The following is a 25,204-nucleotide window of genomic DNA, read 5'->3' on the forward strand; positions in this document are numbered from 1 at the left end:
CAAAGAAAAATAAAGACTAAGTGAAATTTTCTTCACTTTGAGTCAAATTAAGTTGAGAGTCAAGAGTTCCCTTTGGGAATCTGATGACGTGCTTTTTCCTTGAAATCTTCAATCAAACTTTTCTTTCATAATTAAGCAACTGTAGAAGCAGGCACATTGTTGGCAATAATCCAGGTGATTGTTTTCATCAGAAAAGTCAGCCTGCTTAGTATTTTATCATATTACGAAAGGATGTAGCTTATCATTATTGTATTATCCTGATTTGTTTCAACTTCTCCATTAGACTGTTGAATTCTTTATATTTTGTCATCTTTGTGCACTAATGGCATTAAATACATGCTTGTTTATAGTAATATAATTTCAGCTAAATTAAACCAAACATATATTTCAACAACAAAAAATAAAAAATATATTGGGGAAGTGAAACATGGCCAAGTTATATGGGAAGTTTGTAGGCACGTTGTTTACCATTATAATGCAACTGTGCCATTAGATATAGGATGTAACATATGTACTATGTGCCTATGTTAACTACAGGGGATATTAAAAGAATGACAATCATGCTTGCTCTTGAAGAGCTTATAGTGTGGAAATAAAATATAGAATACACTGCCTTTTCTTAGAAATTCTTGGAAGTCACTCTTATAATTCCACTGTATTTTTATCTACTGTATGTGAACAAGTAAAATAATGCAGAAATTAATTTCTTGAAGTATTATATTGAAGTGTTTATTTTCCTCATGTTAATTTAGTTTTATCATTTCTGGCATACAGGTAATTGTAATTCTGGCTACAGAATAGGTGCCTTTAATTTTCTTAGTCATTTGTAAGAGGGGAGGGTTCATGCCAACTTAGTCAAGAGTTGTGCTGTCTCTATAGAATATTCTAGGAATGTGCCCAGGTGTCAGGTATTTTGTTTCCTTCCTCTGCACCACAGGAACTGTCAACAGGTCCATATTTAGTGGCTTTGTGGCAGCCCTGCCCTGGAGAAATGGGGAAAGCAAGATTTCAAACTTAACTCTTTATCTTTGGCACAGAGTAGCTACCTTTTATTGATTATAGGGCAACTACCAGTCATCTAATGCTCTTACTGAAATACTATAACTCCATAAAATATATTGATATAAAAATGTTTTATTCTTTTTCTTTAGGACGCCCAGGATGTAGCAAGTAGTCCCCCCGAGAGCTCTTTCCAGAAACTAGCACCCAGCGAATATAGGTATACTTTATTGAGAGATCGAGATGAGCTTTAAAAACTTGAAAAACAATTTGAAAGCCTTTCAAACAGCAGCATCAACGTGGTGGAAATAGTAAACCTATATTTTCATAATTCTATGTGTATTTTTATTTTGAATAAACTGAAAGAAGTTTTGGGTTTTTAATTTTTTTTCTCCCCCGACTCAGAATGCATTGTCACTTAATATAGCCTCTTTTAAAAACTCTTGTAGGGTCCAAAACAAAACAAAAAAACCACAAACAAACAAGAATCAGAGGCCTATTACTTTAAATCTGTCCTGTAAAATTTTTAGAAATTAAGTGAAAGGTGACATTACCAGAAACAACCATCAACTCGCACTACTAGATCAGGGAGGACTTAGGGATGTTTCCTGTGTACTATGTGCTTTTTTTCTTCTCATTACATATGATCAGTTCTGTTGGTATTTTCATTATCACATTTCTCAAAGTTAAAGGGGCACATATTCTGGATACTTGGGTGGGGAATAAATTAAAATTTCCACACTGTGTACTGTGTTTTACTGATTGGTTGACTATTGCTTATGAAAATTCCATAGGGGTATATTTTGGATTCTTAATGTGTAACTTAAACATACTTTGAAGAGGAGAAGAACCATAAGCCAGAACATTTGGCAGGAATTCTCCTTGAATTAAGAAAAAGGAAATGAAAGGTGTTATTAAATTTCTGTGTGTTTGTCTAACTGAATTATACCTAAACCTGGGAAAGGAAAATACTAGTGGAGCAGGTTACCAGTATTGAACTAGATGACTTTTAAGGCTCCTCTGATCATGACACTTCAATTTCCAAAGAGAAAAACCAGCAAATTGTACTTCAATAATTCTAACCTCCTCCTTTCTTGTAATCTTGTTATGAATTGTATAGGTCAAAAATGAAGACAATAGGCACATAAGTTTTTAGTTTTTTACATTGTGACACTATCAGAGGACCCTACCCTCTAGATTCTCTGATCTCCAGGCCTGCAGTGTACAGTCAGATGGGTCCCTGTGCCAGGCCTCAGGACTGCCAGGGAACAAAAACAGAGGGCGAGGACCCTCAGTATCATATCAGGAAGCCCAGTGCCAGAGGACAGACAGGTTCAACATTGGCTTTCCTCTGGGCTTGGGTTGGTGCTATAGGCCAAGAGTCATTTTATATTTGGAGTCTAAGTCAATCCCAGTTTGGGGAGAGATTATTTTTAAGCTTAAAAGGCTGACATGTGCCATTATATGTAGTATGTAATATATGTAACATCTTCCAATTCTTTCAAAATAAAGTGACTATTTATAATGGATATTTAATGATTGTTATTTTTAAAAATCAGCCTAGAAGTCTTACTTATGCATGACTTATCCATTATTCCACTCAGAACAATAGATGTCATCAGTAAGGTGATAAGGGGTATATTTAGTGTATTTTATCAGATTAACTAGAAAAGCAGGACAGCTTCCTAAAGGTTGGATCTTCATTACTTTTAATCAATAACTTTGAAATCAGAGTTGTAGTTTTTAGGTCAGAGCATGGACCAAATCTGAGGTGGTCAGAATGAAAATTCACAAATAGTCAACAAGCTATAGTGCACAAAACCATAAGTAGCATATGCAATTAACTGGAATAATTTGTAATCTTATAATTGTCTTTAAAAAATAAAAGATAACACTCAAGTATTGGGTTGCAGATCCCTGGCTTGAGAGCATTTAATTTGAAAAGCCTCAAGGAACACATGTCCATTGTGATCTAAGATACTGGTGGCTGTTAAAAAAGTGAGTGGATTTGAGGTTGCGTTATTTAGCATTTACTCATATTGGGACTTGGTGCCACTACCATTATCTTTTCTAGACTGAAGCCACCGAGGGTAAGGATACTGAATTTTATGTCCATATCTCCAATAACTAGCATTTCTAGATACTCAGCAGTCGTCATCAAAATGTTTCTTGAATGAATGGGATGCAAAATGACCTCGGGTACTTTATGTACCCCTGAAGGACTTGGCACCTATCAGGAATTTGCGACAATTTATAAAAACTCATTAACAAGCTTAAGTGCAAAACAGCAAAATGTATTACAGAAAATAAGTTCTTGTCACAGAGCTAGTGTGTGGTGGGTGGGGAGGTGGCTAGGGAAGTGACAGCAGATTCTGCAGGGCCTTGTATGCCAAGCTAGGGTTTGTGCTGTTGCCTTATAGGCAATAGAGATCCATCAACAGATTTTAAGCAGAGAAGTATGTTCATATTTAATTCTGAGAAAGAATACTATGGCAGCGGATCTGGGTATAATAAAATGAGTCTAGCAGCGGAGAGGCAATGGCCAGAACTAAGTGACAGCAGAGATGGACAGGAATAGATACAAAAGATGGCAAAGCTATAGGTTCCATAGGGATTTATCACCAGTTGGATGAATAAAGAGAACTTCCAGAAATCTAGAACTCACAATTTAGACTCCTTCCCCTCTGTACCATGAATTGGAGTATTGCCGGTGGAAATCTTCTCATTTTATCCAGTCTATCTTGAGCCACAGGCTCCTCAGCTGTGAAGAGGGGATGAAAGACCAGACAAGAACACAGTTGAGTGCAAAACCAGAACAAGAAGCAGACCCTTTTCCAGTTTTTCAAAAATTGTTCCAGTAGTAAGGGGCCATAAAAGGATGAAAACTTTATATGAAATTCTGAACATTTAGAGATTGGGCATCTATACATCTGGCCCAAGGGCCACATAAGGCCCTCAAAACCATTTATTTGGTCTGGCCCTGCCAAGGCATTAGGGGTGAGTTAATTAAATGACCAAATATAGCAGGCTAATTTTTAAGTTGATAATTTTACATGGCCCACGAATGATGTTATAAATATCCAAATGGTCCTTGGCTGAATAAAGGTTGCCCACCCCTGATCTAAAGCATCTCAGAGCTCTCTGATGAAGTCAAGTTGTCAAAAATCATGTACAAAAGAAGAAAAAACTGGCACGATAAAGGCCAAAAAGAGGAGAATGAGATGTATAACTGAAATGTTAAAGCTCAGAATGAACTTAAATTTGAAGAGAATGCTCAAGTTGCCAAGAAGGCATGGGGAAACACAAACACACACACACACACACACACACACAAAACAAAAAAAACCCAACAGCAAAAAAGAATGGATAAAACAGTAATGGATTAACAATCAGGAAAAGCAGAGTAACTGAACTTTTATTTTTTTCTCTGACAAGGAGATACAGTCTGGCTGGCCGCAAAGAAAATCACAGAACAAAAGAGGAGAGAGAGAGAGAGGAAAATCTTGCCTCCTTAAATAATTTCAGGACTCTTAGGCCCAAACTTCAGTATTCCAGAGAGCTGCTGAAGTTACAAGTGCTTTTTCTGTTAGCAACTATTGGGATTTTTGAGAAACCATGGAGAATGTGAAGCAATAGAAGAGTAGAAATGGACATACTGTATTTCAGTTTTCAAAATAATTCTAGTAAAGGGTTTTACCTATTTTTCTGAATGAAAATCTCATGAACCAAACTGAAATGTTAGTAGTCTATATTTAGGGAAAAGATTTAAACAGGTGTAAAGAATAAAACAAAAACCAGTTTTTAAGTCCAATATTTAAAGACCCTGAGGACAATAAGTTGTTTCATGACTTAAAATTGTTTTATGCTGATTATAACTGTTTTATGTGTTCATTAAAACTGGTTGGATAGGACCTCTGCTTGGCAACTGTTATTTTTTTAAAACTGTGTTTGAATTTTTGTATGTACCTCCAAGTAATAAAACTATATTTATAAAATATTTCTGTATTTGAGATATTACTAATTTACTTCATCATAAATACCATATTGTGAACATTTTACTCAGAATACAGATAACCCAGAGTCACAAGCTTTTCCAGTTTGTTTTTTAGATTAATTGAATCAGAACGAGAAGCTATATGAATCCATGTGCCTTTAGTTGAGGTGTCAAAGCTCCCTCTTGCAGAACACACTGGGGAAGGCCCAGGCTGCCATTAGATAATAGGTTTTTGTATCACGAGGAGAGGAAAACTGCAGCTTACAAATCACTTCTCTAAAATGTCCCTTTTCCTCTCGCCTCCCCTACGTTTAGTAAATTCCTTCTATCCATTCTCCAATGCCTAGGACAATGATCACTCCCCCTGGTCCAACAGCCCTTTGTGTGTTTTAGAGTACCCAGTCGAATACAAAGTTGGAAGTACATGTACGCCTTTTCCTTATCACCATCTGAGTGCCCGGGAAGCAGAACTCTGTATTCTCAGCAACCTAGTCCTAGAGCACTGTAAGTGATCAATAAATCTGACGGGGGTGGGGGGGTGGAGGTGAGTCATATTACATAAGATGAACGAATGAATAAAGGACAAGGAAGCATCACCGTAACTGGAATGGACTCTGCTGGCTCATCTGTGAATCACAATTACCTGCTGTCACCTTTAATTCTATATCCTAAATTGGCTATGGGTCCTAAGTTTTAGCCTAGAATCTATTAAAATCTTACACTGAATGACACGCGAGTGCCCCCTTGGGCAATGCAGAGTCCTGCAGAGGTGCTGGAAACCCCCATGAACACCACGTTTTCTATGAGGTAGATCTGACCCCTAGCTTAGTCACTCACCCTTGGGGAAAGACAGACTATACTGCGTTGACAAAATACATTGTATGGTTTATACAACATTTACTATTCAGCAAGCATTAATTATCTACTGTTGCCAGGTTAAGGATATAACAGTGAACAAGAGACTGCCCCTGTCATCACAGGGCTCAAAGTTAAAATAGATGGGTAAGAGGGTGATTCTAACAGAGCCCTGTAGGTGCTGTGCTGTGATTTAACCACAGAGGGATGGAGGTGTGTGTAGCCTTGGGGTTAGGGGAGCCTTCCTACAGGAAGTGGTTTCTTGGCTAGGAACAGAAAGAGTTAGCTGTGTTTTCTTAAACACATCAGGCTCCTTCTCCCCCCACCCCAGGGGAGTTATGGTAGTAGAAGCTGTCACTGTTCTCTAATAGTAAGTACTATTATGGCAAAGTATTGCTGCCCGTATTGTTTCTCTCCCAACTCTGGGCCATTTGGGTAAAAAGTCACAGGCTTGCCGATCTGTGCTGTTTTACTTACTGGGATGGATGCCAAGGAAGAAGCTCTCTTGATGCCAAGTGTAAACTTGCCTAGGTAGGATCCAGTCAATCTTGGAAGCCTGATAACTACATTTGTTTTCTTGCCCTAACCACTGCCCAGGAGCGGGGATAGAGCAGGGCATTCCTGGCTGTGCACACAGTGGGGAAAGCAGAAGAGAGCATCTATTCTAACTTAGCAATTCTTCATAATTCACAATTACCCATGTCTTCATAATGAGCATGGCTTTCTGATGTAAAACCTTAAGAGTCCATTTCTGAAATTTTCTAGGCTTACAAGGTAAATCCCCTGGTCTGTGGCTTCTGGAATCCAACTTCGCTCCTTAAATGTTAGAGTTTTGCCCAAGCTCAGTGTTCTGGCACCTCTTTTGTTTTCTGGTTCCTTAGAGATTACTGATGGAACTTTAAAATCACATCTACACGTTCCCACTAAACCTAGAATGTTTTTTAATCTGAGCCTACAAATGATCAATTCTTTTAAAACACAGATTTAAAAAAATAATAATTCCACACCTTATAACTAGGGTGACAATGTAATTTTTTCATTCAGACTGGGACCTTTAACAGTGAAAAGGGCCCTGGTCTGGTGGCTCAGTTGGTTAGAGCATTGTCCTGATAAGCCACGGTTGTGGGTTTGATCCTGGGTCAAGGCACACACAAAAATTAACCATCTCTCTCTCTCTTTCCCTCTCTTAAATATATAATAATAAAGAGGGATAGGGAACATTAGTAATAGTATCACCAGCACAACAGATATAAAAACTTTTGCAGACAAACTGGGATGTATGATCATCCTACTCCTAATCCGATCTTCTACATTTTCATGTTTGAATATTATTGTTAACAGATTAAAAATATTTTTTACCAGGCATCTGCCATCATTATACCACCTTATTAACTGAGCCTTTTTTAAGTCATTTTAAGCATTCTTGATATTTTTATCAAGTCTCCACTCATTTTAGGTGTCTCCCTAACACTCTTCTTGTAGGTACATGATAAAATAATAACAGTAGCAACTAGCATTTATACAGTTACTACAAGTAAGGCTCCATTCTAGGCACTAAACATGTTATTAATTCTTTTAATCTTCACGACCACCCTGTAAGATAGGCCAGGTATCAATGGGGTGCAAGGGATTGCAAGAAGGGAAGGCTAAGAACGTCCTGAGTTGTTGACCCCCCACCTTAACCCAGATAAGAGGCAGCAACCTATTATGAACAATAAAACCTAGAGAGGAAAGAAAGGGAACCAACATCCATGAAGAATTAGTAAGTGCCAAACACTTTATTCCTTTTCAGTCCTATCAGGTAACTGAGCGGCTGTTTAGTGGAATAAGTACATGAGCCTGAGTATTAGAGATCTTGGTTCAAACCCTGTCAAATGCCTACCACTGCAGCTCTGCCTTTGCCTAAGTCCAAACTCTGCTTGTCTATTAGAGCAATTAAATTCCTGCTGCTACTGTTTCTATACTATAATCAGATTATAAACCCTTCTTGGATCCCTATTATTCTGACCACACCAATCTTACGGTAAAACAGGAGGTAAACTCAGTTTTTCCATACCATTTATTTCTCCAATGATTCAGTTCCTGGATCCTCTCTCTTCCAAGTCATGATTTATAATTGGAAAAAGAGAAATATCTTTACCTCCAAATTCTGAAAGTTTCAATTCATGACTTCAAGTCCTAGAGACGTTTCCTGATTTCTTCTGCTGCATCATTCACTCCTATGTTAACATACAAAAGTAAGTACTGAGCAAAGGCTTGATTCGTCTTAGAAAGTGTTTTCTCATTTCAATACATATGCCTGAGACACAGCAGAACACACATACCGTGACTGAATCTGGGAGCTACTAATGGGAGCGTAGTTTCTTTTCCTCTTCTCATCAGTGTATTCGTACCATGAAGTACTCCAAGAAGCAGATGATATGGTCCCTGCCACAATCTAGCTGGGAGACCACACCACCACAAATAAAAGAACTGTATACCTATGAGGTTGTAAAACATTGCAGAACGAGCCACAAGTGAGGATGGGAGCCCCTGAGTGGCAGTGGTCAACAGATACTCATGCAGAGATGAAAAACTGGACCATAAAGATGTCTTGGACACTGAGGAAACTCGTGACTATTTTCTCAGTGGGTTTTCAATTAAGAGGAATCTCACAGCAGAGAGACAAAAAAGAACAAATCATTTCTTACATGTGGGAAGGGAAAGCAAATATGCCAAATACACCTAACTTCCCTGGTAATGAAAGCAAAACGAATAACTCAAGAGGGTTATGGTAGTTTTATCTGATACAAAGCAATACATAAATTTCTTTAACCAAAGAATTAAAAAACAACTACCCTGCCCAGCTTCATCACAACATTTAACTCCTGGTTTTCTCTAAGCACACTATGCTCCTTCATGTCTTGAACCCTTTGTACGTGCAGTTCCTCTGCCACTTGGAAGCCTACACTGGTCTACAGTCAGGCATCTTCTCTAGGGTCCTCCTCAAATGCCACGTGTCTCAAAGCCTTCCTCTACTTTCCGGGCAGAGCTAGTCACTCTATTCCATGTGCCCCTTGTAACTTTGCTCATTCCTCTTTTAGGGCACTTAGCACGTTTTATTGTGATTTAGTTGCTTTTAGGCATCTGAAGTTATTAGTCCGAATGGTTTACAAGGGTAGACTCTATAGGTTTAATATTTTTCTATGTGTGGCCCTGGCATTCAATACACAAAAGGCATTCAGTTAAATGTTAGTTAAATGAGTGAATTTATTGTATGTTTCCTTACAAGCACCACTCAACAACAAAATAAACAAATTCAGTAAGGTTTACAGAATCTGTAGAAATTCTCACCATTGGGCCTTTAGTTGTGCTGACCCTTGCCAACACCAAAGGTTTAACAATAAAATATCTTTAGGGGGCTTAATTAATGAAACCCAGGTAAACATCTTTTTAGTGATTAGCCTTACTACAGAATATCTGAAATACTTGAGAAATGTATGAATAACATGTACTCTTGACTGTTTTTGTCAAGTATTTCTTAGCCTAGTTTCTCACAGGAGCTGGACAATGGGCCATTCAAGGCTGGGGCATCTATGCTGCTGAAGAAAAGTCCGCACGCATGCTTTGGCTATCAGATGCACAGATGACAAGACTGGCATTGTTTTGGAAGTTAAGAAATTGAATGTAATTTCTCTTTTTGGGGGGGGGAAAATATTTTTCTTAAACAACTTTTTGCCTTGTTCTAAGAGCTTAAACAAATCTCAGCTGACTTTTTTTTTTTTTTTTTTTTTTTTTTTGGTAAAATGTCATTCACAGAAGTTATTTTAGCCTGGAAAAATGTAAACAGCATGTTACCAGTTTGTACCTTTACCACAGAGAAACCTTAAAACCATCCTTGTGGAATGTCTGGCTGTCAATGGCATTATCAGATGATGAGTAGTGAGTCTGAAGCGATAAAGCTGGGGCCAGAATATGGAAGGCTATGAATGCCAACCTAAGGAATTTAAACTTTCTCAGGTATTCAATGGAAGCCAGTGAAAATATTTCAGTAGAAAAACGAAAGCCGGACCTTGTTCTCATTCTTGTGGCAGTGATGTGAGGAACGGCTTAAAGTGGGGGAAGATGAGGTGGGGGGTGGGAGGTAATAGTCTTTTACTAGAGTGATGGCCACGAATATATTGAGAAGTTGATGTAACTAACATTCAAAGTAGACTGACAGGACCCAGTGAGAGGCGAGATATAAAGAATGGGGGAGCCAAGCTGGTAACCCCTAAAATTTTATAGTTGGGGAATCCCTGGCTAGAATGGGAAAAGGCATCCAACCCTGAGAAAACGCTTACTACAGGAGATAAAGCCAAAACTAGGACTCTGATCTTGATTCCCCATCCAATTCTTGCTACTATAGCTACTGCCTGGTTTGGAACATAAAAACTGGTTTGAAAGACCACAGGCCTCAGCAGGCAACTTGATATGGCATAATAAAACTTCAGTTAAATTACTTAAAAATTTTTTTCTTAGACCATGGTTATAATTCTACCTTTGTGCTAACTAGCTTTGATCTTGGGCAAATCATTTGCCTTTGACACCTTTTACACTTTTCTTTCCATTTATTTCTCGCGTTAATATGCACAGATGTATTTCTTGTCTCCCACAGTAAATACTTTCTTTGAGGGAAATGATGTGGATAATAAATACGGATCTTTTACCATTGATTGTTTATAATACCCAAGAAGTCTCTCTGTAAAATAGTGTCAAATTAATGAATATAAATAGTGAGAACCACCTGTTAGAAACAAAATAAAGTGATAAAACCCCAAACAGAACCTGAACTATTTACATTAACTTAGGCCAGCAGGGAAGCCTCCCTACCTTTTATTTGGCCTCTAACAACTTCAGAACATTGTCTAATATGCTAAGGGCCTGAGAGCCACAGCCACGCTGTACTTCACTGTGAGAGAAGGAAGTGTGCCTTTCCGCAGGAGAGCCTTTCCCAGGCCTTTCTTCATCCTTCCTCGCAAAGGTTTCATAGAGCACAAGGAGGGACAAAGGGGAGACCTGTCAGTTTTTTAAAGTATGGCGTGGTTTGGTTTGGTTTCTGTAATAGGTAATTCTTTAGATTTCTTCAACCTCTTGTGATTGGTAATACCAGTATTCAGTTCTCACTTCTGGGCAAGCTACTTACGGCACTACGGGCAGGCAGACGCCCCAGAGGAAGGTTTAGGGACTCGTAGTATTCTCCCTTTAACAGCACTCAGCTTCTGTATAACCTAAAAGTTCTTGCTCCAGCGACTCTGGCCAGCATACCCCCTTTCTGGGCATCCTTAGGTTACGAGCTCCAGCACAGGTGGCTAGGAGAGCTAAGCCAGCAGAAGAAAATCAAAACTGAGGAAGGAAGAGAGGAGAGGTCATAAGGACAAGTGAGTAGAGTCTTTGACTAATAAACACTGAGATGGCTTTTTCATGTGATTTGCCAAATGTCTTTGGAGGCAATTCCAAAAGAAAAGTTTCAAAAATGTTCTAATACTAGTGTCACACAGAGTGCATGGCTTCCCAAAAGCACCATTTAAAGCGTAATAATCACTGGAGTCAAGATTTGGCTTAAAAATTAATTTTTAAATTAAATGTAGAAATCACTGCTTAAGTGATAGTTATAACCCACGAAGATAAGGAAATTTGGAGAATGTATGGGTGGGTTAGAAACACTTTAAATTTTATAGTCTAAGGACTAAATTCAGCACTATGTACTTCTGCATTGGCCAATGTTAAAAACTTTGAGACTGCTTTGAGGAAAGAAGTTTTTTTAAAAAGTGCAAATGAATGGCACGTGTAATTTCAAAGTAATCCTTTGTTACAGAATATATGGGTGTTTGGGTGAAGCAGAATGAAGGGCCCACCTCAATTTTATATACAGAAGTAGCATAGTCTGAGAGTAAGAGTTTTTTTAGTTCAATAGACCTAGTTAACACCCTAGCTTCATTTGTTTGTAGTTGAATAACTGCAAATTGTTTAACTTCTCTGTGACTGTTTCCCTACCTGTACAATGCTTAGTGAAGTGCCTGGCAAGCAGATGATATTCAATGAGTATCAGTTCCCCTGTAAGCATGGTGGTGTTTGTTTCAAACTAAGGGTCTCAACCTATTGGTAGATTATGAAATCACTTGAGTATGTTGCAGCCAGCATATTTTAGAAACTAAAACATTAAAAAACATCAGAGTAAGCTGCACATTAAAAGTAAGAATAGTTCCATTATATATATGCTGAGTTTTGATATAAGTGCATTTTTTATTGTGGGTTACAATAAAAAATTTCAGTCTCTGAAAATAAATTATTAGTTTATTTTATCAAAAAATGTCTTTAGGAGTGCCACCTTTACCCACTATGCCTCTATAAACTTGAAGAACTTAATAAAAGTGCTTAAAGTGTTCCTTACCTTTTAACTTGTTGCAATAAAAATAAGACATGAATTACAGAGAAGATGAATTTGATCTGATACTATTGGGCATTAAATTCCACTTTAAGATTAGTTTCTGTGTCATATTGACTAATATATACTTCTAAACACTATAGTTTACAGGTATATCATAGATAATTGATTAAACACGTCTAGAAACTTCTACAAAAAGTTGGCTATTAGGATCTATAATAGGAAAATTAGATACAAGTTCTAAATCAGTTTAAATAAAACTTTCTTAAAAGGACTGTAACATTGCCTACTCATGAAGACTTGTAGAGAAATATTCCAATCCTGATTAGTAAAAATCAGAGGCCTTTATGAGCACATGCACTGTGTCTCACACTGGCTCAATAAAAATGAGAGCCCAGACCAAAACGTGAGCTTTAATTATGGGCCTCCTCTCTCCTTCAGGTCCTGATATAAAACCAGACTGACAGTATAATGACTCCCTAGTTGTGTTAAGATCGTGGGCTTCAAAGCACGGAGTAGGAATAATATGCAGTGATGAAGACTGGGCATTGTTGAAGGGAATACTAGAAATTATAGAATTCAATGATACAGCTGAATCTTGATGTAACTGTCTTAAATTTGTAATCTTAGCTGATCAGGCTAGATTGACCATTAGAATCACATGTGGGACTGAAGGTTAGGAATCTTATTTTAAACAGGCACCCCAAGTAATTCTGATCCTCATTCTGGTTTGAACTACTTGTGTTAAAGGGACATAGATCAGAAAATTTTAAAAAGTGGAGCTCAAAAGTAATTATCCCAACCTTACAGGTATCAATATCAAATACTGAATCAGAATCTGACACTTGTTCAAAGTATTTCCTTCTTGGTATTAAAGTAACAAGTCAACAGGCAGCAATACAGTTCTTGATATTGTATAGTTATTTAAGGACAATAAGAAATGGTGCTTCTTCTCTTTGGAATTTATTGGTGAGAAGAACCAAAAAGTATGAAGGAGAAAGGTCTCTTTAGAGACAGAAATAAAAGGTAGCAATCAATAAAAGTTGTTAAAAGTAAGCTCAGCAAGAGAGAAATGATAAACCATTCCACTGCCTGATGACTCTGGCTCCTGAGCAGAGAAAGCCCAGATCTTTTGTGGTGTTGGTACCCTTTCCTCTGTCCTCAGAAAAAAAGAGTAAGGCAAAAGGTGGTTCTTTCCTATTTCAAATGAGTTGGAGGTAAGGATGAGGCTGCCTGTAACCTTAAATTCTTTCTAAATTTAAAACCTTTTTGCTCTTTGATATAGACACTGGGTTGGGCTGGGCCAAGCTTGCTGTCAATGTCAAGTGTTGGAATTAGCACCACAAATCCATCAGGACTGAGAGTTGGCACCAGGCTTTGTCCATCATCAACTTGAATATGAGAAAAGGCAAGCAGAATGCCACTCTTGGGAAGAAATAGCAGCTGTGAAAGTGAAGGAAAGCACAGGAGATAGCAAAGCCTGGGGGAAAGGATGGTAGCAAGAGATATGAGGTAGAAAGCTAGTTCTTAGCTTCACCAAGGGCCGGCTGAAAAGACCTAGGGTTAGAAACTCCCTGTGTGGCAGGTACATCAGCCACTGAGATTGGAAGATGCCCCAGGAAATGATCTGGCATATTCCCTGCCTGCTTATTTTTTAGCTCAAATTCTAACTATTTGGAGATCTCTTTCTCGCTGCCTCCCTCCCTCTCTTATCTAGAGATTATAGGAAAGGATGAATAAAGATGGGAGACAATTTTTAAAAAGCAGATTAGGACTGGCTGGTGTGGCTCAGTGTTTGAGCGTCAACCTATGAACCAGGAGGTCATGGTTGTATTCCCGGTGAGGGCACATGCCTGGGTTATGGGCTCGATCCCCAGTGTGGAGCATGTAGGAAGCAGCTGATCAATGATTCTTTCTTCATTGATGTTACTATCTCTCCCTCTCCCTTCGCCTCTGAAATCAATAAAAAATATATTTTAAAAAAGCAAATTATGAGAAAAACCCTCATTACACATGGATAGAATTCACCCCACAAGTCAAAGAACTTTTGAAAAATACAAGGGAAGGAAGGCAGAGGGCACTACTTCTGTGAAGAGACAAACTGACAAATAGCTGGCTTAATAACACTGTCTCCTACCACTTGAGATTTTGTCTTTATTTAAAGAGAGACAGAGGGAAAAGTTCAGAGAGTCAGTGTCACAGATTAAGATGTTTAAAAGAGAAGTTGGGCCTTTCTTTCACTATTAGTTTCCTTCATCAGAAAATATAGTGGGCCTATAGGAAACTTCGATAGTTTCATCCCATGACTCTACCATGTACTTCACCTGTGCCCTTGCCAGATCTGGATTTCCTATTTGAAAGAAAGACTCCTGAACTCCCATTCTTTTCTTTGCTGTTAGGCCTAAATAATCTCCTACATTTAGAAGATAAAAAGCATATTTAACATATGCTTAGTCTTAGGATCTCCAAATCAGGGTTAGGAAAGGAACTATTCTTTCATAACCCAACATGTCCACACATCACATGTCCTTATCAAAGTTATGGGTTCAGTTTTCACACTTCCAGAAAGAAAATCTGCTCCCTGGCAGTCTTCAAACTACCTGACAAACATTATACACCCTCAGCCCAGGCCCCTCAATTCCATTAATATACCAGCAAACAAAAATATATATTCACTTATCACAGTCCAATCCCACTTGAGCATCTACAGCCACTGTCCTATATAATAAAAGGCTAATATGCAAATCGACCGAATGGTGGAAGGACTGGTCGCTATGACACGCACTGACCACCAGGGGACACATGCTCAACGCAGGAGCTGCCCCCTAGTGGTCAGTGCACTCCCACAGGGGGAGCGCTGCTCAACCAGAAGCCCTGAACCAGGCTCACGGCTGGCGAGCACAGTGGTGGTGGCGGGAGCCTCTTCCACTCCTGTGGCAGCACTAAGGATGTCCGACTGATGGCGGGGAGCGGGCCTAAGCCATCAGTTGGACATCTCCCGAGGGCTCCCAGACTGGGAGAGGGCACAGGCTGGACTGAGGGACCCCTCTCCAAGTGTACGAATTTCGTGCACCGGGCCTCTAGTCTTGATATAATCATGTTCCAAAAGCTGAGTGTCCGACAGCAACAAAGGTCCATTAGTATAAACATGTTGGAGCCAATAATACTGAAGTTTGGTTTTTAACTGCATTTTTTGTCAGTTTGGCTGGGAAGATCTGGACAGCTGGAAATGAGCTTCTCCGTCATTTTCTGTTTCCTTCTTTGTATCAATTTTCCACCTGTGAAGCCCAACACCCCACCACCAAGTGCAGCTGCAATTCCTGCCACTTTGAAGCCTGCAAGGAGGCCAATCGGACCCCCCACCGCTCCTCCGAGGAGTGCACCTGCCACAGGCAGAATTGCCAGCTTGTATTTTGCAGCCTGTAAAAAAAAAAATTCAATTTAGAAATTGAGTTGAGAATATCTGCCTGTGGTGATGTGCATTTTCCTCTCATTACTCCTGCCAATGCCTCTTTAACTCTTGGTACATAATTAACCTTAGAGATTGTACTGGAGGGAGGGGGCAGAAAGAGTATTCCACAGGTACTACAATTGCTCCAGAACTCAGAATTTAGAGAAACGGGCTACAAAGAGCTGACTGCTACAAATTGAATTTACTTGCAAAACAATCAAACCACTAACTACCTCACTGGCTTATTTAAACAGGTTCAGCAGCCACAGATACCCCAAAGTTTTCATTTTGCACACATATTATTCCATGCCCTGGGGTTAAACGCAAAATTCTATGGAAAGAGATGGCCCACTCCACACATGCTGTCACATCCTTAGATTTTTGTCCCTGCTGTATTCTGGCAAGCCTCTCTATGCCCCTGAACCTCTAAATATTTCCTTCTAACACCAAATACCTTAGAGTGGGGCTGCAGTTTATTCTCTCTTTGAAAAAAACTTCTCTCCCAACAGAATGAAAGAGTAGAATATTACTACAGCCATTGATTTCTTGCACTACCTATGTGTCATTTCTTCCTTATTTCCTTAATTGCTAGTTCCCTCAAGATTAAAGAGAGCAGATCAATTGGGTTAATACTACAAATTCCTGGGAGCCAGAGTAACATTGATTTGTCAGCAGGAGCAGAATCTTACCTTCCCCAAGTTTCTGGTTCCCTCTTCAACATTCACAGCAGCACTGTTGACATGGTCCTCAATGCTGTCAATCTTCTCCTGCTGAGACTAGATGCAAAGGAATTATGAGTGAGCATTCCTGCTGGGGAGCAGCAGAGAGCCAATACACACTATTTTAATTCCTGTAATCAGGGCCCTGTGTACTGCAGCCTTGCAGTCTTAATAGTGGTTCATTAATAGCATCTGATAAACTATGTCCAAAGTACAAATTCACTTTTTTTTTTAAAAAAAAAGAGGGTGACTTATTTATTAGGTAATAAAAGGCTGGCACCTTTATAGGAAAAAGCATCTCACGCTAAAATTCATTCAAGCATACAAACATTCTCCAAATGAATCTATTTTCCAGGAGAAAAGAAATTCAAGTAAGCATTTACATGTCATGTGGGTTTGACAGGAAAAAAACAAAAACAAAAACAAAAAAACCTCCCTAGCTTATCTCTTTGAAGATTCAGTTTAAAACAGGCAAATTTGACTTAGGAGTAAAACTCCCTTGACCCAATAAATACAAATTATTACATTTTAGAAATAAGAATACAGTGTGGTTTGATCTGCCATGAAATCTTTCTACTTCTGATCTGATAAGCAGTAAGGAGCAGAGAATGAATTTACTGTCCTGTGTTTTACACCTGTACAATTTAATACATTTTAAAATCATGACAAGCTAAAATGTTTCTGATCAAATATATTAATAAATCATTCTACATAAAACGACAACACCTGCACTGACACAACAGAAATTGTGACTCACAGAATCTCTGGGTAGAAGGAATTCTTAGGTCATTGAGTGGAATTTTTCCCTCAGATGTGTAAAGCCCTACTACAACATTTCTGACAAGTGGTTACCGAACCTCTGCTCAGACAATAAAACTTCTTTAATGTTAGCTCCCCTCCCCTCACCACCCATAGAAGCATAAATGCCAGTTCTGACACCCTACCCTTGTTTCTCTTTAGGACAACCCCACACTTTCTTGCTTGAAAGTCTATGCTAGAAGATAAATCACAGATGCAAAGCTCTATCAACAACCTCCATATCTTGATGAGTTGAAAATAGTCAACATGTCCCCTTTTTCTCAGACCCAAAAGAATTCCATCAACATGGCAGAGCCTGCCTGAGCCAACCACTGTGGCTCAATGGTTGAACATCGACCCATGAACCAGTAGGTCATGCTTCATTCCCAGTCAGGGCACATGCCTAGGTTGGGGGCTCAATCCCCAGTAGGGGGCATGCAGGAGGCAGCCAATCGATGATTCTCATAATTGATGCTTCTCTCTCTCCGTCTCTCTTCCTCTCTCTGAAGTGAATTTAAAAAAATATATTTTAAAAAAAGATGGCAGAACCTAGCAGAATTACTATAATGCTCCTTCGTACAAGGTTGGATATTGAAGCTCTATGACTTTTTTTTAATAAAGTAAAATTCTAAAATAATTTTATTAAAAAAAATTTTTTTCACAAAAATACTTTGGGATTATTGGAGAAAGGATCACAAGACAAAACAAAGCCTGAGGTTACTGATTATTTGAACTGTAACGCTCACCACCATTGCAATCACCAGTACTAAATGAGGCCTCTCTCACCCTGGGGAGTAGCCCACACCTCTAAGTACTTATTCACTGACATAAGGAAGCTTGCTTAAATACGGGCTTGGAAATGAGGCAGAGAGCAGACCACCCCCTATCCTGGGATCAGTAGTCATCCCTCAGTTGTGTAGATCTGCCTTCTTCTTCCCCTATTTTGCTTGTTTTGAATCCCAAACTTTGCCCATATCTTCAAACTCTGCTTCTTGAGTAAGAAGGACTCAAAATAACAGAAAATTAGATTTAGGCAACTGGTGTCAAAGTGTTAGTAACTGTCCACAGCATGACCAGCCAGACTCCATTCAGAGCAAAATCTGGTCACCACCTTTCCACTGTGTCCTTGGGTCTGTATGTTGGGCAAAATAACACATACACAATCTTATCTCAGTACAGAAACCCGAGCTCTTAACAACAGTGGCTCAGGAGCCTCCTCACCTATATCTACTAATCTCCTACATCTACTAATCTGCCTGTAGTGCCCACATTTGACAACCTTCAAACTCTCTTCCTGACATTATATACTTTGGTGGCTCGTGTATGTTCTCAGCATCCCTTTAACAATAAATTAAATCACTCATGAGAATCACTGCAGTGTTTCTAGAGTAATACATGGACTTTTTCCTTTTTAAATAAAAATTATTTCAATACTAATGAAGAATTGTTTTTCTCTCTTTTTAAAAATATTTTTTAGTGATTTTTAGAAAGAGAGGAAGGGAGAGGGAGAGAGAGAAACATCTATGTGGGAGGAAACATCCACTGGCTGCCTCCTGCACACCCCCTACCAGGGATTAAACCTGCAACCCAGCATGTGCCCTGATCAGGAATTGAACCAGCACCCTTTCAGTGCATGTACAATGTCCAACTAACTGAGCCACACAGGCCAGAGTGAATTGTTTTTCTTTTGAATGTTGATGTTGATAGTTATAGGCACACATCCTCAACCTGTGGGTTGCGACCCCTTTGGGGGTCGAACGACCCTTTCACAGGGGTCGCCTAAGACCATCCTGCATATCAGATATTTACATTACGATTCATAACAGTAGCAAAATTACAGTTACGAAGTAGCAACAAAAATAATTTTATGGTTGGGGGTCACAACATGAGGAACTGTATTTAAAGGGCCAGAAGGTTGAGAACCACTGCTCTATATCAAGTAATATTAATACATTCAACAAATCTATTCCCAAATCCATTTACATCAATAAAAATGCTCTCTCTTGAACAGTCTTGCTAATAGTTGTGCAGTTTTATGATTGTGCTTGAAAAGCTATGGTTTAAGAAGTTAATGCCAAAACTCCAGAATTTTTTCTTTATTACTAACTCCAAATTTCAGCCAGCTTTCAAGCCAGCTCTACTCTTAGATCTTGACCAATCCAGATAACATTGATCTATCCTGGTTCTGAATTATATGTAGTCTAAATATATGTAGTCTCTATCCTGAATCATATGCAATCACATATAGAGAAAAGCCCAAAAACAAACATACAAATGCTATGATATACAAGGAGAACACAGGATTATATTCACCTACAGTAGATAATAAATGAAGTAGGTAAGTAGGATGTTGACATCAGGGGATTTAGCAACAGGAAAGGGCTGTAGGAGCTATAGTACTAAAATATCTAAAGATAATGTTGGTAGCAAAAGTAGAATTCTAACCAAGGAGCGTAAGGGAATCAACTAAGGGAGGAACAAAAGCAGGAATGCAGTGGGGTAATAGAAGGGAAGGAGGGTGAGAAGTAATAGGCATTACTCCTCCCATCAATTTACATTTACTCCTCCCATCAATTTACAAAGCTCATTATTGTCAAATAATATCCTGACAGTCACATAGGTAATAAATGGAAGAATCTGATCTAATCCACTACAACCCAGCTTTTATGCATCCAGAATAAAACTGGATTTAAAAATCCATAGTGAATAAGGCAAAATGTAGAGACAAAACTGGACCTATAACTAGGGTGACCTGCTATTAAGCAACTGGGGCAGCATTTTTTAAATTCCCCTTGACTAGAAATAGGGTTGGTTCCACAATTACAGGAAAGAGAACACTTGAACAATAAAGGCTGAAGAAAAATAAAGATGGGGCCAAGTACATATTAATTTATTACCATCTATTAGACCATATCTGGATGTCTCAATGGTTTTGTAAGTTCTTTTTTTATTATGGTAAAAATTAAAATAAAATTTATAATTTAACCATTTTTAAAATATATATGTTTTTATTGATTTCAGAGAGGAAGGAGAAGGAGAGAGAGATAAAAATATCAATGATGAGAGAGAAACATTATTGGCTGCCTCCTGCACGCCCCCCCCCCCCACTGGGGATTGAGCCTGAAACTCAGGCATGTGCCCTGACTGGGAATCGAACCATGACTCCTGGTTCATAGGTCAACACTCAACCACTGAGACACACCAGCTAGCCACAATTTAACCATTTTTAAGTATACAATTCAGTGGAATTAACTACATTCACAATGTTGTGTAACTGTCATGACTATCCTATAGGTTCTTTTTTATACTATTCTCTATTCTTAGCTCAGTATGCACACAGAAAGTGCTCCATAAATAAATGGTTAACTTGCCTAGATACTATCATGTCCATGTGATGATAATGAGAGGATGTGGTCACTCTGATTATGTTCCCAAGTCATTTGTTGCCTAAATGGAGCTTCTGTGAGTCCTTGACCATGTGGTCATGAGAATTCAGTCACCCTGGGAATAGTAATCAGGGTTTCTCCTTTGAGCTATTGCTTAATAACAATCTGTCCTTACACAGATTATTATAAATAGGACATTTGTATAGAGCTATGGCTATAGTCTAACTCTCCCTGCACGAACCTTCCTTAGACTAGGGATTTGAACTGCTTAATAACCTAATAGTACTAGTATATATAATAGTTAAATGGCCCAAAACCCTTCATTTTCCTTTCATGTGTCGATCTCACTAGAAGGGAAATGTGTTTGTCTTGAATGAGAACTTTTTAACATGTTTAGTTTGTTTTTTAAATAAACTTTAAGTATAATCTACGTACATCAGACCTCACACATTTCATGTGTACATACCAATGACTTTTGACAAATGTATATATCTGTATAACCAGACATATACAGACCTTACAAGATATATTAGATCAGAGATTATGCATTACAATTAAATAAATCTTGATTCTAAAAACAACAAATATTTTGGGATTCTTGTATCATTCTCTTTTATATACAAATATGTTAATGGTTTGTACAGATACCTAATCCAGAAACTTCATTTTGCTTCTTCTGGCTTAGAGGCATCAAAAAAAGGAAAATGCTTTAAAGATTTGCTATATTTGCCGTAGCTGGTTTCTCAGTGGTTATATCATCTGCCCGCAAACTGAAGGGTCAAAGGCATATATCTCGGTTGCTGGCTCGATCCTCAGCCCCTGTTGGGGTGCCTGCCGAAGGCAACCAATCGATACATCTCTCTCACATTGGTGTTTCTCTCTGTCTCTATCCCTCCCATCCATTCTCTCTAAAAATCAATGGAAAAAATATCCTTGGGTGAAGATTAACCCCCCCCCCCAAATGTTTTTAAACAATATTCAATTTAAGCATTATATTTCAAGAACAAAATCCACACACTAGAGAACAAGCAGAGTAAGGGTCTAGTACTGATAAGCCTAGAAATCATATTCTAGGAATACATTAGCGAATCAAGGGTTTTTAAGAGAAGACAATATGGTGATGGTAGGATAGAGTGAGGAAAGAGAAGGTAGTCTCAAAGGTTGAAAAACTTTTATATGGAAAAGATATAAAATTTGTTCAGCATATGGCTCCATGGAGCAAAAGTACCAGAGGGAAGTTATTAAAGGGCAGAGTTTACTTTACATGAGGAAGAACTTCTAAGAGCCTCCAAGTGGGATGGTTGAAGTATGATGTGTCCCTGCACTGTAATTGCTCAAAAAGAGGCGAAAGACCATCTATTTGAGAAGTTGGGGCAAGAGTAGATTAGTTGACCTTTTCAATTCCGAGATTGGTTGATTTAGGAGCTCTTATAATTTAAAGCCAGGTGTCAAGGAAATCATAACTCAAAAATGTACAACCCCCAAATCATAGTTTGATCAAGAACAAAGAACTAAACCTAGACAGAAGCATAAGCAGAAATAGGGTTGCTCCTGCAGGTACATCCATACATACACACACATAACTAACTCATACATCCAACCTTCCCACACACAATTCCTGGGAAGAAAAAATAATTTAGAAAAATAGTAACAAAATCTATTCTATTTTTTCCAGTGAGTTTACTTTATGTTCTCTAATCGATGTTAACAGTTTCACTGGCTACCTGATTATGCAGAATAAAGTCTTAGTGTTTCTTATCTTTGACTTTTCCATCTTCCTCCAATTTCTACCCCAGAAATACCTCTCAGTCATCCCTTATCCATGGGAAATATGTTGCAAGACCCACAGTAGATATCTGAAACCACAGATATTACTGAACCCTATATATACTGTGTTTTTTCCTATATACACACACACACTTTACAGCTTTGCTTTGGTATATACAAATTGCCAGCATCACTACTCTTGCACTTTGGGGTCATTATTAAGTAAAACAGGGTTACTGGAACACAGGCATTGTAATACCACGACAGTCTAGCTGATAAGCCAAGATGGCTGTTAAGTGACTCAGGGTGGGGAGGATATACAACATGGATACTATGGACAAAGGGATGATTCATGTCTTGAGCTAAGACAGAGTAGGACAGTGCCAGATTTCATCATGCTACCCAGAACGATGTACAATTTAAAACTTATTATTTCTGGAATTTTCCATTTAACATTTTCAGACCACAGTAACTAAAACCATGGAAAGCAAAATTGTAGAAAGCAAAACTACAGATAAGGGGGGGACTACTGTACTTGCTTTGCCATTGCTCTTTGTGAAACTCTTGCAATCGATTCCTAACCAGTTATCCTGCCTATAATCTTCCCCTCTCTAAGGCCATTCCTCACGCTGTGATCTTACTGAAGCACAGACGGGATGGATCACAGCACTCTACCTGTTCAAAGATCTATATTGGCTCCTACATAGTAAAGTTCAAATTATTTGGTATGGCCTTCAATGCTATCGGAATCTCACCCTAACCCTCCTTGCTTTGCTTGCCCATGGTACCTTATGCTTAGATTATACTGCAATACTTGTCACTCCTAAAATGTACTGTACTCCATGTCTTTGTTCAGCTATTTTCAAATGTACCTCTCACTCCACCTGTGGACACTTTACTCAATTTTCAAGGCTCAAGCAAAGGCTACCTATCTTGTGAAGCTACCCTTAATGCTTTCACCTCACAACCCCTTCCTCCTTCAAATGCTGCTTCTTGGAGCTTATATTACTTCTTGTCATACCTTATTTTTGCATTTAACAATCATGCTTGAAATTTCAAGTTTGGAGATCCAAGCATATCTCTACCCACTGTAAATCCTTAAAGGCAGAGAACAGGCTTCATTTATTTCTATAGCCAACCTTATCAGACCCCAATGCCAAGGATCTAATACAGTACCTTTTATGGCTCCATAAAAGTGCTTCATAAATGTTTATTGAACCTATCTGGAATTTGACAACAATTGGACTTCTATCCATGACCAAATAGCAGTCTTAAAAATTATAACTTCTATTAAAATTCTAGTCAAAAGTCTAATGACTGATAAAAGCCTTTTAGCTATTAATCTAACATCTCTGAGCCAAAAACAGTCATATACTTACATTCACTAGGAGAGAGAATTCTGTGACCAGTTGGCTAAGTTCAATTAGGTCCTTAAAAGGAGAAAAAGAGAGAGGAGCTTATTTACTTTTATGCCTCACAGTTACCAAAAGGGAAAAAAAAAATTAACATACCGCTTCTAAGGTTTCCCATGATTCTGCAGCATTTTGATCTTGAGGAATTTCAGGCAATGCATATATCTGAGTCATACTCTGAGGATCAGCTTCAGCTTCAGTAGTGTGAAATGCTCCTGGATGAACATAGCCTCATGTTTAGAGTTTATTTGCTTTGCTAAAAAGGCAACAGCATGAATCAACTCCATAAAACAATTGTCATGTAAAATGCTTACTAATTAAATTCAGACTGAAAGTAAACTGATTATTCTATAAAAACAGATTTATCTATAGGCAGATTGTTCCCAGGTTAACAAATATTTTTTAATTTATTCTACAAAGTCATCTTAAAAAAAAATGGCTACAACTACTATCTACCACTCTGAATAACTAGGGTTAGATGTGAAAGCACCACCAAAGGAAAGCTATTTTATTTGGCCAATGTTCCATGAAGAGATACCCAGGTTTAACACTTTCATTACTAAATTATTAACCTTTTTCTTTGGCTATTTTAGTAATAAACATCAGATCCTTAAGTTGTTAAAAGTAGAGAAGTAATGTGTTTTTAGCAATGAAAATCAGTCATTTTTGGTAACAAATTTATCATAAAAACTAACACCTATTACTACATGTATATTTTTGTACATATTGACACCCTACTTCTCTTCAGAGTCATTTTTCTGATCCAAACCTCCATTGCTTCTAATTCTTTTCTGAGTTTTAAGTCATCAACATACTATGGTTTTCCTCATTAACCACTGTTATGATGATGAATTTACATTCCAAACTCCACCTCAAGTCTTTATTTCACTGTATTAGTTTTACCAATCATTCGTTCAATAAATATATATTTATACAAAACCTACTATATACCAATCTGTGACAAGATGCTGGGTACACAATGGTAAACCATAAAATAGTTCCAAGAAGTCAATATAGTATGGTGGTTAAGAGTATGGGCCTCATCAGAAAGACCTGGGTAAGAATCCTGGTTTGGCTATTCACTAGCTCTTTGACTTGGGAAGGTATTTCATCTTTTTGACTTATTTTCCTCATTTATAAAAAAAAATGAAACTTTGCATTGTGCCTGGCTTACATATCAAGTATAAGTGGTTAGTATTTACTACTACTGCCATTGCTGCTGCTACTATTATTAATGGAGCTTATCATATGTGTGATACAGACATGTTAACAGGCAAACTCAGTATAGTCTGTTAAGAACTGTGATATGGGTAAGTATGGAATGCTATATGAGCACAGAGTTAGTTAACTAGTTCTGTGGAGAAAAGAGTGGTCCAAGAAGGTTCTGGAGCCAAAGCCTGCAGATGAAAAGAAATTA

At 38.3% G+C, this 25,204-nt stretch overlaps 2 protein-coding genes across 7 annotated transcripts in view; one reads left to right on the forward strand and one right to left on the reverse strand.

Annotated features, from left to right (window-relative positions):
• The window catches only part of ERP44 (endoplasmic reticulum protein 44), a 58,759-nt gene extending 57,018 nt beyond the window's left edge, over positions 1-1,741 (forward strand). For 2 of the 4 annotated variants that reach the window (XM_006096464.3, XM_014462388.2), the window contains one exon: positions 1,152-1,377. In XM_006096464.3, the coding sequence (XP_006096526.1) occupies positions 1,152-1,253 (102 nt within the window). In that variant the 3' untranslated portion in view covers positions 1,254-1,377. Of the gene's footprint in view, positions 1-1,151 lie in introns of all 4 variants that reach the window. The other 2 variants (XM_023760340.1, XM_023760339.1) reach the window with 1 other exon arrangement.
• A 13,504-nt stretch (positions 1,742-15,245) lies between these two features.
• STX17 (syntaxin 17) overlaps positions 15,246-25,204 on the reverse strand; it is a 42,382-nt gene continuing 32,423 nt past the window's right edge. For all 3 annotated transcript variants that reach the window (XM_006096466.3, XM_014462392.2, XM_014462390.2), the window contains exons 5-8: positions 23,887-24,002; positions 23,755-23,805; positions 16,395-16,481; positions 15,246-15,674 (exon numbers count right to left, since the gene is read on the reverse strand). In XM_006096466.3, coding sequence (XP_006096528.1) covers positions 15,435-15,674; positions 16,395-16,481; positions 23,755-23,805; positions 23,887-24,002 — 494 coding nt within the window. In that variant the 3' untranslated portion in view covers positions 15,246-15,434. The remainder of the gene's footprint in view (positions 15,675-16,394; positions 16,482-23,754; positions 23,806-23,886; positions 24,003-25,204) is intronic.

Source organism: Myotis lucifugus, unplaced genomic scaffold, assembly GCF_000147115.1.
Source record: "Myotis lucifugus unplaced genomic scaffold, Myoluc2.0 scaffold_180, whole genome shotgun sequence".
Taxonomy (NCBI): Eukaryota; Metazoa; Chordata; class Mammalia; order Chiroptera; family Vespertilionidae; genus Myotis; species Myotis lucifugus.